The sequence below is a fragment of the Alligator mississippiensis genome, chromosome 2 (genome assembly GCF_030867095.1).
Source record: "Alligator mississippiensis isolate rAllMis1 chromosome 2, rAllMis1, whole genome shotgun sequence".
In the NCBI taxonomy this organism is placed as follows: domain Eukaryota; kingdom Metazoa; phylum Chordata; order Crocodylia; family Alligatoridae; genus Alligator; species Alligator mississippiensis.
The window spans coordinates 183577682-183595210 of NC_081825.1; the positions used below are offsets into that span (position 1 = coordinate 183577682).

The following is a 17529-nucleotide window of genomic DNA, read 5'->3' on the forward strand; positions in this document are numbered from 1 at the left end:
CTTACACATTTGCATAAATATTGTGATAACAAAAATGGAGAGTGTGTAGACTGTCAGGCTTATAGCTGAAGCCAGAGCTGAGGTGCCACCTACCCTAGGCTGGGCTGGCTTGTTTGGCAGGGGAGGGGAGAGTAACAGGGAAGACTGCAAAAGAAAGGGAAACCTGCAGCCTGCACTCCCACCCCTTGCTCTGCCATCCACACCATTATAATTAATTTATAATTTTCCACATATAGAATCTAATTATTGGGGGGTCATCTTAAATTTGAAGTCATCTTGGATTTGGGTAAATATGGTATATTTAAATCTGAATAGAAATAAACATCAAAGCATTTGACACATGGGACAAAAATCTTTGCGTTAAGGATAGTTTTCTTCCAATAGAACAGGACTATTTTTTTTTTTAAATCAGAGCTCAAAATAGAACAGGCATGCAAGAAGAAACAAGTAATAACGTGCAGTGAAAGATACCCTGATAACAAAACACCATCTTTCCTGCATCCTGTTTAAGTAATGGATGGGTTATAAACAAGTTGTATGAAAATCCTGCAGGTAGCTTTTGTCCAATTGACAGGATTCATTTTGAACAGCCTCTTTTTTATGCAAAAGGAATTACAGGGCACTATGAGCTCTTTCACTGACTACAGGTTTAAAAATCAACAGGCAAATTAAGCAGGAACTGGCAGGAGTTCCTAAGGCCACAGGTTGATGCGTTTTCACTAAGAGTTGCTCCCCAATAAGCCACTATTCCACAAACATTTTGTTGACCCTTTTCAGGGAGGATTTGTCAATGCGGCATTTGAATTTGGCACCATATGACTCCATTGCAGTTTTCTTGTCTCTCCTGCATTTTTCTATGGCATACCACAGGGCAGCATGTTTTCTTTCATGCAAGAACAAGAGATTTCATTACCTTGTTCATGCCATGAATTCATGGTGTTCTCAAGGGCTAAATTACTTTTGCTTTCACAGGTCTTGGAAGATGATAAGCAGTGGTGGAGATTGTTAAACCGGAGTGGGCAGGCTGGCTATGTCCCATATAACATCCTGGATGTGGTGAAACTGGAAGATATGGAAGAGCTCTATAATCAGGTGATGTTTAACTGGTAATCAGCTGTGGTGTATAACTGGTCTCTGAGAACTGCCTTCAGCCATCACCAGAAACAAATCAACCTACCTACCCTGTAGACTTAATAACTAAGGCAACTTTTCCCAGCTGCATAAACTTTCTTCCTCTCACAACTTTATAGCACTGTGACAGGGTGAAGGGGGTCTCACCTGAGCACTATAAACTAGGGCTTTAACAACTTAGATATCTCACAAGGCTAGTGTAGGTGATGTGATGATGAAACTGAGGCTAAAACAGAACTAAATATACCCTCCTGCTCCTCAAAAAAAACCCCTTTTATTCTGGAATCCTACAGAGGTCTCACCCATGGTCTCACCCTAGGTACCTATGAAGAACTGAGGCTAATAGGAGTTAATTGCCATTCAAGGTGCAGGTGTAAATGACTGTGCCCACCTATTTTGACGTCAAAGCAGGGGACAGTCAGCCTGAGTTGCACAATAAAGGCCCATATCTAGGCTTGGAAAAACCAGACAGCTTTCAAAACAGCTTCTGGGCACTTGTTAGAAGCACAGCTCCATCACACCGAGTTGCTAGAAGACTGGCCTCTAGCCTGATACAAAATTTTTCTGCTTTATGTAAAGCCTTTTTGTTTCTTTGTTTTTCCAAATATATGCCCTCCACCTCCAGGAAAATCCTACCAGCAGTACTGCTTGCTCAATAAAAGATTGTGGGCCTGAGTCATTTTTGCTATGAACTGTGTGCTCTCAATTATACCAATGTATAGTATGTATAAAACACTACTGCTCTGCTGTGCAAGTGTTTGATGCCCACTTCTCACTGTGTAAATGTGAGGCAATAGAAAATTGGACCTTGTATTTTGTTTCTGGATAAAGTAGCTCCCCCTCCACTAATTTGCAAACATTTTGCATAACTTTAGTGCTTCTTTCAAGGATCTCAAAAATCATTTACAGAGACAGACTTGTAATCCTGCAGTGAGTGGGGTCATAATCATCCCTTGCCTGTTACTGTTATACAGGAGAAAGGAGGAGAAAGATTAAGGGCACTGAATTTTCAAGGAGTTCTGAGTACCAGCAGCTCCCACTGAGTTGAAGTGGAGCTTGGGTGTTTAGCTCTTCTAACAATAAGGCAGCAGTTCTTCAAACAGTTCTGCGAGTGCTTCAATTTACTGCTGTGAGTAGTCTCAGGAATGAACAGCACTCTGCAGCAGCAAACCTAAGCACTTATATGTCAGTATCTACTACAGGTCTGGAGCCTAAAAGGTCACATAGCAAGGCAGAGCTGGAAACACTACCAACTTCTCCAGCTCCCTAGTGCTATGGTCTAACCCCAAGTTAACATCATCTCCTGGCAAGATTTCCTCATTGTCATCTGCTCTGCTTTCCATTATTACTAATGATGATGATTCACCATTTGATTACAGTAATAATTAAAGGGCAACCAGTTCAGGGCTCCATCTTGGTAGGTGACATATAAATACATAGCAAAATGACAGTCTGTGACCCCAAAGACATACCAGGTGTATGAAATAAACAAGAAGGTCAGGTGGAAATAAGGTAACAGAAATAATAGGTGAGCTATTGGACAGCAAGTAATCCAAAATTCCCAAATTGTGTCTATCTTTTACATCCCCCAGAAGCGCTGGCCATCAGAATTTCTTATGCTTTGGAGCTTGACATGTGATGGTTTAAGTGTGATGATTTCTTCCCCTGCAATTACACAGTCAAGCCACTGAAAGCTTCATGTACTGATGAAAGGTTCCTGCCAAGCTACCATAACCAATTAGAGATTTTTTCTAAAATTAGTGGAATGTGATACGGAAGCAGGAAGACAAAACAATTTCAGTGTTGCCAACCCAAGCATTCAAACATCATGAGTCAAGCTACAAAAAAAAACAAGTTTGATTTTAAAATTAGAAGTATAGAGAGGGTCTGTAAGTCAGATCCCACAGGCAGGATTGGTCCACAGAGTAGATTCAGCATGGAGTTAGTATGTAAAGTCAGTCCGCAAGTGGGATTAAGTGCACCGGCCAACCCTGCATACTGGATTCAGCCACAGCCTAATCCCATGCTCTGGCACAATCCAACATGCAGTACCATTTCATCCAGCTTGCAGGGCTCCATTTGGGTCTGGAAATCTGGCAGTGGGGGAGTGGTGGCAGCATTAATTGACCTAGCTTCCAGGGCCACAGCCATTAATGCTGACACAGCACCCCTGCTTCCAAATTTCTGGACCTGTGGAGAACTAGAGGCCAGATGACAGCCCCATGGGATGGATTCAAACTACAGGTTGGAGGCTGAGCACCACTGGTATCTAGTCTGTCTTAGTTTGTTCTTAAGTGGCAATACAAGGGGAGACTATTGAGCAACCTGTTACAAGCTGGCAATCAAGGACAGAGGCATAACAAGGCAGCAGGACACCCAGAGCAGCAGTGACTTTCAGCTGCTGCTGTGCTGCTGGTGCAAGTGTGTGGGTGGGGGCAGTACCTGTTATTCTTCTGCTTCCCACCCACTCTGCCCCCTGACCCCAGGTTGGTGCCCAGTGCTGCTGCCCCAGCAGCCCCCACCTTAGTTACATTACTGATGAAGATAGGTGAATGCATGCATCCCTTCTTCCGGAGTTCCTTGATTTTATTTACCTTGATAGTATAAAACACAGAATTATATGGAAAGTTGTCATGTACAGTTCCACCTAATTATACAGTGACTTCAATGGAGCTTGGCAATGTACAACAGCTGAGGACCTGGCTCACTGTTTTTTGCTATTGGTGGATGAGGAATGATGGTGACAAAAATATGTTACTTAATATCTTTTCTTTCCTGTCATTTAGTCTAATCCGAAGTACAAAGGCGACTTGAGTCCGAGAGGAATTGGGCCCTCCAGTCCTACTCACAAGCTACCTGTCAGCTATGCTGGTGATAAGTGGGGAAGTGAAATGTTAGCCCGGAACTCTTCTCCAGATGCCAAAGAACGTATGTGCCTAGGTTTTTACTGCTCAAAAGAAGTTACTGTCTACAAGAACATTTGACCTTATATAATGCATTACACAGTCCAAATAACTCAACATTGTAATTCTGGAATTAGATTTCATTAAGAAGCTTTCTTTTGTATTTCTTTTCCTTTATTCACATTCAGCATTAACACATTTCTCCATCTATTTCTTAATCTTATAAAATGAGTGATCCATCTACTGTTTTTATCAATCAGTCACTGTTTATACTTGCCTGCAGCTATGCACCTAGATCCACAGGCAAGGTATTAATATGCCAAATAAGCCCATGAGAGAGGGAGGTTTCTCAATCCTAGCCTGGCTGCCTAATAGCATGTAAAAGGGCTGGAGCAACAGGCATGAAATGTATAATCCCAGGTTCTGGTCAGAGGAAGGGTTCCCCTGGCACACTCACTTCAGAAGATAATCATAAAATTGCCTTCTGAGGCCCACCATACAAATGCTGCTCTAGGTAGGATACCATAAAAACAGCCATAGGGAGGCATATCAGGGACAGGCCCACAGTATGGCAGAAAATCAGGCAGGGCTATAGTCCACAGAGCAGCCTCTTTGCCTACTCCAGCCTTCTTAATCATGTGTTGAGTAAAAAACCAGCCAAGGATTCAGAGGGCACAAAGGTGGCTTAATGCCATCTTCTTTCCTACTGAGCTGAGTGTTCTCTGTTTGCCCCAGTCTCAACCCCCTCCATTCAAGTGTCTCAGTGCCCACAGGGGCACCAACGATATGTTGCAATAGCTATGTCTGGACCATCAAGGTTATTTTCTGTAGTGTTGTTCTTTATGTATTCCCTAGTATGCAAAACCTGTAGTGCTCCATGTGCAAAACAATTCCTTCTGTTTTGTGGATATTGCTAAGTAACCAACCACACCACCTCCTATCTTACTTAAGCATAATAGATTTATACGTGTATAAAGCCATCACTTTAAAAGTAGACTGGACCTGCAGCTCTATTGGTCACCACCAATCCCTTGTCTAGATTACTGCTTAACATAGTTTCAGAAGAGCCTTAGAAATCTCTCCCTTGATGGCCACAACATGGAACCATTCCTTCTACAACTACATTAGTTCATGGGTAGGTAGGGATATGGCTTCCTTGGCATCCTGCTAAACTAAAAGCATGTCATTAAGTTGTCATCATATATTTCATAGATTTCTAGGGTCAGAAGGGACCTATTAGATCATCGAGTCCAACCCTTTGCTCTGGGCAGGAAAGAGCGCTGGCGTCAGGTAACCCCAGCCAGGTGCTTGTCTAATCTCCTTTTAAACACCTCCAAGGTAGGGGAATGCACCACCTTGCTCAGAAGCCCATTCCATATTTTGGCAACCCTCACTGTAAAGAATTTTGTCCTGATGTCCAATCTAAATCTGCTGTCCTTCAGTTTATGGCTGTTGTTTCTAGTAACCCCAAGGGGTGCCCTGGTAAACAGAGTATCCGTTATTCTCTGATGACCTGCCCCCCTCTCCTGAACTCTTCAGAATCAGGGGAAAGGATTGATATTTTAAAATCTCAAGAATAAAGGAGGAAGGGGATCCTGTGTACTGTTCACCAACCCACCGGCAATAATAGTAATGAACCTGATCCACCTAATAAGTTTCCAGCAAAAAAATTTCCTTTTTTTTTTTTTGTAAAACTTTACTTCTTTTTTTAAAAATGTTGGCAAGCACTTTTCAATAAGAATGTCTTGACAAGGCCTACTAGTAAGAAAGCTCCAACAAGCTAAAAACAAGTTGGTTTGCAGTATGTGAGAAAAGTTCTCTCATACCTTATGAAAATCACTGTTCAGTTGAAAACAGCCCCTTAAAATATGCATTTATTAAATGGAGTCATTTAAAATTTGCAATTTTGCACCATAAAGGAGAACATTCTTTTCCTTTGGAAATTATACAGCTTCAGTAATGATCATCATTATGTGAACAAGAAATCCCACATAATGTTTCAGTTCAATAAGCAGTGAATTCACACCAATGCCAATGCCACTGCCATAGTATACAAAAGAGAGAGCTTTCAGGTATTTTTTTTGGAGGTTGGCAAGTTACGCCCAGCAGAGCGCTACATAGAGCATTTAGAGTTTTATTCCCTTCATCATTACTGCCTAATCCAGATCTGGTAGCAGACAGCTACATGATGCAGTCTGATCTCTGTGTGCTGTCTCTCTTCTCTCAGCATCACCAAAAGCTATTTTAAAATTCTCTAATTAGTCCAGCTGGAATTGTAGAATTTAGGCCAAGATGTTGCATTACAGAGCTCCAGGTATCATGTATACAACACTTCCATCGAATAACTTGCAACACTCCTCTAAATGGCTTAATTATTTTAAGAGGCAATATCCCTACAAACCCACAACTAGCTGTTTGAAACCTAAGACTAGATTAAAAAATTGCCATGAGGATGAGCATCTGGCTGTTATTTTGGATTCATTCTCTTCATCCTTATGAAGAGGTATTTAGAAATGTAGCTTTTAAAAGCAGACAGGGAGAAGACTTCTACAGCTGAAAAGGGAATTTAAAGAAGCAGTTGCTAGCTTTAGGGTCTGTGGGACATGACTTAATCCTACAGATTGTACCATCTATCTGCCGCACTTCTAAAATGAGAGTAGTACAATTAGCTTTTCCTTTGTACGTTGTTCCTGGAGTGGGTTCCATGATCAAAACGTCATGGCTACGGACTCCAGCAAAGCACTTAATGGTGTCCTTTAAGTTAAAACACATCATTAAACATGCTTCTAGATTTCCTACGTTTTTCAGGTATTTTTACAGAGATGAGGGAGCTGCAGAGTCAGCCCCTACTTTTACTAATACATCATGTGATCCTCCTTCCACCGAGTCCAATGGGTTGCAATTTAGGACAGAATTTCAGGCCCTCATTTCTAATTTGTCATCTGAAAGCATACTCTGTTTTCTAGAAATGATTCACCATATGGATGAGGTGAATGATGAGCTACTAAAGAAGATTACAAATATTAAAATCCAGCCTCCCCAGAGACACTTCAGAGTGGAGAAGAGTCAACAAGCTCTCGTGCCCCTAACATTCGAGTCCAGCACTGAAGAAGTCAAAGCTTGGCTGGAAGCAAAATCATTCAGCAAAGGGTAAATCTCCACGTGTTGCTAGATGATGCACTGAATCTTCATTAGAGAGGGGCAGCTGGGGGAAACTTCTGTTGGAATGGAAAGACCTATTTTTATAAATTTATATAGTTTGTGAGCAAGATGCATGTTTGTACCCACATCCAGATATGTCCCATGAAGCCAGTAAAGAGCACAAAGTTACTCTTTTCTTCCTCTCAGAGACAACAAACAATACAAATTATAGCCCTTCTCTTCTTCCCTGGGGTGGCTCTCCCTGAAGTTCCTCCCTGAGGACTGTTGAGCCAAGACCTTTTCTTCAGAAGAGCGCTTCCACTATCCTCATAAGCAGGGTGGAGAGAATAAGCCTCCTGTAATGGAGTCAGCAGACTGACACCTGCTGACAGGGTTGGGTCACAGGAGAACACCTTACAGCTAAGAACGCAGAAGCACTTTACTAAATAAAATATTTATGGAAGGGCTCAGAGGGACTAAGGGCCAGAATTGTAATGGTACATGCATTCCTAATGCCTGTTAGTTTGAAAATCCTAGGTGCCAAACTTGCATCTTCAAGCCTGAAAAACTTGGCCTTGAGTAACTTGTTGAAGACTACAGAGGTGGTCCAAAGGGGAGCTGGGATTAGAATTTATGAATTCTGGGGTCCCATACCTAGGATGAATTAGTCCCAAACACCTCTTTCCTTGAGATTGTAATTAACATCTATATAAAAAACAAACAGGAGCCACTAACTTTTAGCAATAATATTCTTAAATAGAAATATACTCATGTTCCAGAAGGTTAATTTCCTGGTGGCTTTTTAAATGGATAGTATCCTGCTATAAGACAAACATTTACTGGTTTATCTCCTTTGTCTCTTTCCCCAATCCCTTGTGAGCCTAATGTAAAACAGTCATGATACCACTTGTGTTTTCCTAGGACTGTTGAACACCTTGGCATACTGACTGGAGCCCAGCTTTTCTCCCTGAACAGGGATGAGCTGAAGAAAGTGTGTGGAGAAGAAGGAGCGAGGGTGTATAGTAAAATTACAGTGGAAAAAACTTTCCTGGAGGTAAGACACTGACCCAAAAACTTGTAGCTCAGTGGTCACCAACCAGTTGATCTCGATTGATTGGTTGATTGTGGAGCCTCTGACAGTTGATCTCAGTCTGTCAGAGGCTCCACGATTGGGAGCAGCAGGACACATGTGGCTGGGCTAAGCCACAACCCCTGCTGCCCAAGCCAGGCTGCGTGAGTGGGGTCAGAGGCCAACAGCTTGCCCGGGGCCCGAGGGAGGAGGGGGCCAGGGGCTGGGCAATAGACTGGGTAGATGGGGGCGGGCAGTAGATCTGGGGGCGCCAAAACGTGATCTTCACCATAAAAAGATTGAAGACCACTGTTGTAACTAAACAACAATCAGGATCACAAATATTAGTGAGCTTCATTAAATAGGCATGTTAAGAGCATGTTTTATTCAACGAGTGGTAATAACATATCTTGGCCTAAGAGAAATAGAATCTTGTGAAAACTACAACTATGAAACAACAGGCAAAAATCTCAATGGAGTAAAACAAGGAAAGAATTTACCTTATTAACTTAGTGATAGAATCATAAAAGCATAGGGTTTCAAAGGGAGCTCACGGGTTATCTGATCCAACCCCCTTCACCAATGCAAGAATGCTGTCCCTAAATTCATGGGGGCCAACTTTTTTGGCAGGCATGGCACAAATTAGCCCCACGCTCTCCTGGAGTGCCACTCCAGTCCCTTTTCCTTACCTAATCCGCTGCTCAGCTTTCTGCTACCTGCTCTGTGATCTCTGACCAAGCTGCTGCTGTGTTCTGGTTCATGCCCTGAGCTCCCTGCCTGATCTGCTGCTCTGATTTCTACTTCTTGTTCTCTCTGCCACTGTGCTGCTTGTCCTTTGCCCAACCTGCTATGTGCCGTACACAGAGGATACCCATGTCCCTTTGACACCTGTGTTGCAAGGTGGCCACACCTGTCCTAAAACATTCCTGATCAAATCGAAATCTACCATGATAAAAAGATGTCAACGTGTATTTTCAGATGCAACTAACCTAGTGAAACAGTAATTTCTGGAGCTGTTTTGTAAGGTGCATTTAAACAACTTATAATGTGTACAAGTGCTCTTCTTGAGTACCTCTATCACTTTTATGTGGGTGGAAAGTATTTTTAAAAGGATTGATATCTTTACATTTTGCTTCTGTTCCAGAAAAGCAGAGGGGAGTCAGAGCTGCAGGAAATTATGAAACGTCGCCAGGAGAGAATTGATTCTGGAATTTAAAGTTCTATCTGCTTTCTTCAGCTATTAGTCCTAGTAGTACAGAAAAAGGGAATAAGAGCAATGAGCCCTGACCCAGACAAGAGATGACAGAGATCAACCACCTTGCAATGTAATTGCCATCAAAGCAACACTTCCATGGACACTGTTGTTAAGGAGGATACTCACTCACCAAGATGCTATCTCATTGGGAGAGAAATTTTAGTATTGCATGAAGTATTATTTTTATAGCTATATATTTTATACTGAAATTTTATGTGCATGCAGTCCAGAACGTGAGCAGGATCAAGAGTCATTCACGTGATCCTGAATGTAACGGCACAAGGCTGGATTTCAGCAAGCAATGCACCCTGTGACGTACTGCTGTATGGTCCACCAGTGATCTGATAAGGAGAGGGCAACTAGAAATAATGCTCAGAACAAGCAATGCTTAAGAGTGTCTGTACCAGACTAGTAGAAGACTAGACGCCCTTTCCCCCCACCCACTTCCTCTCCTCCCCCACACTGCCTTTTGTGACAGATGTATTAAGCAATGTATCCTATCCAGTGGCAATTATGTTTCCTTCTTCTGTTCCACCTCAGTGTCTTTTCAAGGCCTTAAAATATTTTAAGTAAGGACTGGGCCTGTTATTACATGACTTTACTGTGTAGTGCAACTATTGTAGGCTGGGACTTCCTCTTTAAGCACACACACAGGGCTGTTGCTTTCTTTGAGAAGCAGACAAGGGCTTTAACTAGCAAGATCAGAACAAGTACCAACCTGAAATTATTTGAAATCTCCAATGGCAAGTCCTGTCTGACTGCATCAGTCTACACAGTGGATAGTCATGGATAAGACCTTAAGGGATCTTCAGCAATGACTAAGCACTGATCCCCTACTGGCAAACTGCAGTGTTGCCAAACCCAAGACTTCACCAATCAGAAGTTAAGCCTATAAAACATGCTCCTGACCCAAAACGCACACAACACCCTTCCCAATGTATGCACTCACAGGCCCTGCTTTAAAGTTATTATAATGATCTTGTAAATAGCAATCTGAACAGTAAACATCTAGGAAGTTTAATGCAAGTGGAAAAGGCCATATAATATGCTGTTTAAAAATGAAAAATATTTTGAAAACAAGTCTGAAAACCTACTTAATCGGGTCAGTGCCTTTGTTAATATGTCATTTCTGTTTTTCCTAATACCATTATAAACACTTACATCATCTATGGTGTTCAAGATTTAAGCATGAAGACATGATGCCTAGTGAAAGGAGTAAGATCTGGTAATTGTGCAGTTGTAATTTACACTCAAAAAGTCAGAACAAGTATAGCAGGGGTGGTCAACCTGCGGCTCCAGAGCCTCTTCAGAAGTTAATATGCATCTCCTTGAATCTTTGCACAAGCACACGGTGATCAGCTTCCTTAGCCATTACGTCACATCATGTGACACGACTGCTTGCAGCAAGCACATTACTCAGTTTAGACTCGGAAGTTTGGACTCCAGAGCTGCGGGTTGGCCACCTGCATTGGCGATGCATAGGGGTTGCATGCGGGTGCACCTGCACCCCCTGAGCTTGGCGGTGCACCCCTGCCAAAAGTGCCGCTGATGCTGCTGGTGGTACCTGCAGGCGATCGCCACTCTCCACCCCTCACCCCCCTTGCTGCTGACACTGCTGGTGGTATCTGCGGGTGGTCACCAACCACCAGTCGGCGCTCGCTACCCCCACCCCGCTGCTGACACTGCTGTGGCTGCCCGTGGGAGCTCCCACCTCTGCCGCCAACACCACCTGTGGGCAGTTGCCGTGCCCACCCCCCAGCCTCTGGGGGCATGCAGCGTTCATGGCCACCCCTGTAGTATAGGGTCCGTCTCATGGATTTTACTGTGCACAGCAAAACTGGCATATTTTCAGTTGACAGATCATAGACATATGTGTTTATTCTTAGACCAGCCTGATGGAATGGGCAAGGCAAACATATTGATGGGAATTGCTTGCTGTCTGAGATGGTAGTAACTTTGAGGTGTTCTTTTATTTATGCAGGTTAACATTGGTTAACCCCAGTGGAAATTCTGGCCCTTTTCCTACAAAAGCTTGTACACGTGCTTATCTCGCACAGTGACCAGTGACCCACTGCCTGCAGTGGGAGTTCCAGGCATGTGTTTGTAGAGGTGGGGTCCACACCTGTATATTTAATCAAACACACCTTGATTCATGATACTGAACTGTATTCAGCTGAACATGGAGGGCTGGATGCAGAGAATTGGTTTCTAAATTAAAGGACACTGATGCATTATTTTTTTCTTTAAAATGTTTCAAGTGGATGATATAAAAAGGCCTTTCAGACAGCCCTTTGTAGCACCAGTGGAACTGTATGATAGAGCAACAGGAAGGAAAACTCATCAGTGCACACATAGCATCAGATTGAGAGGAAAATGTTCTTTTCCATCTGACAACATACTTGCCATGTTAGTTGGAACTTGAAAAAGGATGCTGGTTTGGCTGAGGGAGAATAGAAGTGGATCATCCTGTTGAGCCATTTGCTCTCAGATGGGATGGAGGGGAAACAAGCATCAATACTTGGGAATAAGGGTGGTCTAAGGAAGGCAGGTTAAATATCTAGGACACTAAGAAACGTAACACCATTTTTTGGTCTTTGTGTATAAAAGAAACAAAAATCTCCCCTATTTGAATATATACTAGCAATACTCAACAACAGTTCTGCAAAGAATTGTTGCCAAAGCTGAGAGCCAAGAAAGCACCTTTTAAAATAAAAACTTTATTCAACCTCATGACAGATGTCTCTTTTTAAAATTTCCATATGACTGAGCTATGCATCTGATATATTTGTACTGTCTGCAGATAAAACTATAATGTACTGTACATGAATGTAATTGGACTAAGAATAAAACGATGTAACCATGCACTGCATAAGATTTATTAAACTAGTTAAGTTATACATATAGCGCTCTCTCTTTCTGTGTCTTAAAGGATATGTGTGAAAATTACAGAACATAGCAGCCAAGCATAAAGGCTGTCTTTTTCAGAACATTTCGCTGATTTGAGACTGGTGATGTATAGCAACAGCAGAACTGTAAAAAATAGGGACCTACTGAATTCATGGCAGAAGTGGGGTGCGCTGTGGCTCCTTTAATCTTGCAGATTTCTCCATGCTCCCTGCTGATTGGTGGAGGGGCCCCACTTGCAGCTCTCGCTCCTGAGCAGTGGAGAGGTGAAAACTGTGTTTTTAAATATGGTGCTATTTTTGCCTCCCGCCTCTGATTAACTGAGGGGCCCCAGACAGCCCTGCTATTTGCTGTTGACTAGCAGCTAAACAGCTCCATGTTTAAAACTGTGGTTTTAGCTTCCCTGCTGATTAGGGATCCACTGATCAGCGCGGGGAGGAGAGAGGTGCATGGAGGGGACATGCAAAATTAAAGGAGCTGCCATGCATGCTACTTCTGCAGTGAATTCAGTAGGTCCCTAATAATAACATATTCCTTTTAGCTTTTCAACATCTAACCTTCAGAAGCTAAATCACCAATACAGTGGTCATTTAGAATTAGAACTGGGTCTAGTCCAGTAATTCTCAACTGGGGTGATGCAAGATCCCTTTAAGGGTGCATCGGGGATGTAAATACTCTCCTCCCTACAATCCAGTACCCACCCGTGTCGCCTGCAATGGCTTCTCAGGGAACTGCTGCTGCTGCCCTCCCCAACCCTCCCGTCCTAGGGTGGGCAGACAACCAGCTGCAGCCAGGCTTGTTCCTTCTGCTCCGCTCACACTCCTGGGGCCAGTGGGAGGGGCCACCAGGGCAGATAACTCCTGTCTCTGCTGTGTAAGACCATAAAAGAGCAGCCTCAATGGTGTGGTTGTGATTGCCCTTACCTCCTAAGATAAAGACTGGGGGTGGGGAGGGAGCAGACAGTGAAAAGGGCAGAACATGGCAGATTTGGTCCTGCCCCCACTGTCCTTACCTTGAACCAGCTAGATCAGTGGTTCTTAACGCTTTTATCCTTTTATTCCCCTGCTCCCCCCTTCTCTATCTTTCCTGAATTGATGCTAACTCAGCAATTCTCAATCAGGTGTTGAGTAATTTAGAAAAGTTATGGAGAAGTGCTTTGAGGCTAAAAGAGGTCTAGGACAGGGATGTCAAACTCACCCAGCCCTGTGGGCCAGATGAGAATCTCTGGGCCAGTCTGGAAGCTGGATCAAGCCACGGTCAGAGCTAACAGGCAGGACTGGTTTGGTCGAGCACCACGTATGCTGCATTCCCTGTTCCAGCCCCAGCCCAGGGCTTGAACTGCAAGTAGCACACAGGCTGGACCTGGCACTGCAAGCACTGCCTGCAGCCAAGGGTGAATACTGCATGCAGTGCCATACTGGACCACTGGACCAGTCCCAAGTACTGGCTCAGGGGACAGTCAAGATTGGGCCACAAGCTGTCTGTGCACGCTGGAGCCAGCACATAGGGATATCCACTGGACTGCATGCAGCGCGTGTCCTATGCTGGCCCTTGTGCCAAGTGCAGTGCTCAGGGCACTGGGTCCAGCCCATGTGCCACAGGTAGCAAAGCCCTGGAGCAGGGCCAACATATAGCGCATGGGCTGGACCAATGCCACGGGCACTGCTCACACCACGGGGGCTGCCACAGGGCATATGCTACACATGGTACCCCACCAGACAGCCTTATGCATGGACTCTGGCACTGCTGAAACCAGATCAGCCCCAGAGCCAATGCACAGGGTTGGTCTGGTGCTGGTGCCAAACACAGATTATATCCCAGACCAGTGGTGTGCCACGGGCACTGCCTGCTGCTTGGAGTCCAGCCCCTAAGCCAAACCAGCTCCACATGTTGCATGCAGAGTTGGTCCAACACCCATGGGCCAGATCTGGCCCATCAGCTCTGTTTGATGCTTCAGTTCTAGGAAATCCAAAAGCTGCTACCCCTGATGCCAAGGAAGGAACCTAGCTCCTCTCTGGTGGAGGCAATGTGGAGAATACACCTGAATTTGCAAGCACATAGGCTTTCCTATACTGCATTTTACATAAGCAGACTTATAACAACAACACCCAATATGGAGCTGCAATGGAAGCTAATATTCTGGACCTTCACATTTTGACACGGAGGTTGTGGACTAGGCAGTCATTATGACAGTCATGACGTTTGAGAACATAACACAACTAATATTTCTATCTTTCCTTTTTTGGGCTTGCATAAAGTATGGGAGATTCTTGCAATGAAGTGTAGTGTACCGGGCAGTTATGGGGAGAAATCACTCACTGCCAGAGGCTCTACAGGTGAGGCAACACAAGCTGAAGACAGGGGAAAGTCACGATTAAGATATCCAAGGCAGGTGCAATATCCAACCTGTTTGACCTGTTCAAAGGCCAGGTTGAAAGGTTTCAAAATGCCTCCTGCTCCCCTTTTTCTATTAAGCTATGCAGCAATCTGGACAGGGCCATTAAACGCCTAATGTAGGCCAATATCACCATATTGAAAAATGGATGCAGCTAGGGAAACAACGGACAAAGCCTTTCTAAAAAATAGCTGACTCCCTTTTCCCCAAAGCCCAGGGTTGATCCAGTGCAGAGATCATAAGCAGGACAAAGACATTATCACACATGGGAGCAGGGGAGAATAAAGTCTTTGGCCAGCAGGCATAGTCCTGGTTTTGCTTTAAAGTTGCTCAACAGCCAAACACCCGCCATGGACATTCACTGCCCCACAGCTGTACTCAGCCATCGACTGAGCAGTCTTGCTCCAGCCAGAGTAGTAAAGATATGGGCTGGTTCTGCATCGCGGGATGCTCCAGACAGGGTCAGCTCTGCAAAGCACAGACACCTCCAGACTTCCCTCACTACATGGCATATCCTTCCACCATGCCCTTTGAAGGCACCAGACCCATAGAAGCACCTGGAGTCAACTCTTGGGAATTCACTGGTCTTTTTAAGAACACAGTGGCTTGGAGCTTGCTCTTGCATAGACCTGCACTGTGTTCCCCAAACCTTTCCCCAGAGCATTAACTTCCCCTACTAAGGGCATGTCCAAGCTCCTCACTCAAGGCCTGTTCCCTTTATCCCCTGCCCAATGAAGAGGGAGCTGTACCCCACCTGCAATGGGGTACCGGTCCACCCCAGATCCCAGCAAAGGCAGATGCACTCCCCTTACCTCAGTGAAGAAAAAAACCCGCAGACCCAAGGAAAGAGGGGGGGAAGGGGGCCTGCTCTCAGCCCCAGTCAAGCAGAGAGGGGCTATCCCCCCGATCCTGGAGGTGGGAGCAGCACTTCCACCCCACCTGGGAAGGCAGCTGCTCCCTTGTCCCTATGCCCCCAGCATTGCCAGATAAGAAATCATCGTATCGGAAGCTCAAAATGATCATATTTGCTCAAAAACTATCATACACCAAAGAAATATGCAAATAAGCATGCAAATAAGTTGCTGTCTTATTGACTTTCTATTGCTCACTCTAGTACCCAGTGAGTGAGTGAAAGCTGGGAGTCACTGAAATTGAAGTGTTTCTTTATTTGGAGGCAAGCTGTCCTAAGAAAGCACTGATAGCCAACCCAAAAGTCAGTTAAGACTACCTGGGAGTGACTTGGGTTTTCCTACATTGATGAGCTAAAAAATGACACATTTTGAACACTTTTACTATTATGGATCCTATATTGTAGGATCAGGCTTGGCAATCTGGTGATTGCAGCAAAGGAAAAAGCTGATCTCTTCAATGAGTTCTTTGCCTCCATATTTCTGAGCAGGGACCGGGACAACTCCCCCACTTGGATTACGGACAGGCTCAGGGGACACAACGCCATGCCTAGGGTCAGGGACAATCTAATTAGGGAACTTCTGGAGGGGCTGGATGCGTTTAAATCAGCAGGTCCGGATGCTCTTTATCCGAGGGTACTGAGGGAATTGGTGGAGGTCATAGCAGGGCCCCTGGCACAGCTGTATGAGTGCTTGTGGTGCTCTGGCCAGGTCCCAGAGGACTGGAAAAGGGCCAATGTGGTCCCCATTTACAAAAAGGGGAGAAAGGAGGACCCTGGCAACTACAGGCCAGTTAGTCTCGCCTCAGTCCTTGGGAAGACCTTTGAGAAAATTATCCAGGAGCACATCTCCAAGGGCCCAGCTGGGGAGGTAATGCTCAGGAGCAACTAACATGGGTTCAATGCGGGCAGATCCTGCCTGACTAACCTTGTTTCCTTTCATAACCAAGTCACAAAGTCCTTGGATGTGGGCGTTGAGGTGGATGTTGTCTACCTGGACTTCAAGAAGGCCTTTGACGCTGTTTCTCACCCTATTCTCATAAAAAAAACTAGGTGACTGCTGCATTGATGCCTACACAGTCAGATGGGTGGCAAATTGGCTAGATGGTCACACCCAGAGCGTGGTGGTGGACGGGTCGTTTTCAACCTGGAGGGATGTGGGCAGTGGAGTCCCCCAGGGCTCGGTCTTGGGGCCTGTACTGTTCAACATCTTTATCAGCGATCTGGATGTGGGGGTGGGAAGCACGCTGTCCAAATTCGCTGATCACAAAGAATTGTGGGGCAAGGTGGGCACACTGGTAGGGAGGGACAGAATCCAGCTAGATCTAGACAGGTTACAGAGGTGGGTAGATGAGAATAGGGTGGAATTCAATGCAGACAAGTGCAGGGTGCTGCATCTAGGGAGAAGGAACCAGCAACACACCTATAGGCTGGGGAACACACCCCTCTTGTCAAAACAGTGGCAGAAAGGGATCTTGGGAGTCATTGTTGACTCCAGGATGAACATGAGCCGCCAATGTGAGGAAGCGGTCAGTAAGGCTAACCGCACCTTGTCGTGCACCTACAGATGTATCTCAAGCAGGTCCAGGGAGGTGACCCTTCCCCTCTATGCGGTGTTGGTCAGGCCGCAGTTGGAGTACTGCATCCAGTTCTGGGTGCCGCACTTCAGGAGGGATGTGGCTAGCACCGAGAGGGTCCAGAGGAGGGCCACTCGCATGGTCAAGGGGCAGCGGGGTAGGCCCTACGAAGAGAGGCTAAAGAGCCTGAACCTATTCAGCCTCCACAAGAGAAGGCTGAGAGGAGATCTGGTGGCCGTTTACAAGC

At 45.0% G+C, this 17529-nt stretch overlaps 1 protein-coding gene across 1 annotated transcript in view; it reads left to right on the plus strand.

Moving 5' to 3' along the window:
* EPS8L2 (EPS8 like 2) overlaps positions 1–12396 on the plus strand; it is a 113265-nt gene extending 100869 nt beyond the window's left edge. Inside the window, exons 17-21 of the mRNA XM_006263685.4 lie at positions 973–1092; positions 3918–4059; positions 7001–7184; positions 8097–8229; positions 9389–12396. Of these exons, the coding sequence (XP_006263747.1) occupies positions 973–1092; positions 3918–4059; positions 7001–7184; positions 8097–8229; positions 9389–9460 (651 nt within the window). The 3' untranslated portion in view covers positions 9461–12396. The remainder of the gene's footprint in view (positions 1–972; positions 1093–3917; positions 4060–7000; positions 7185–8096; positions 8230–9388) is intronic.
* The last annotated feature ends 5133 nt before the right edge of the window (positions 12397–17529 follow it).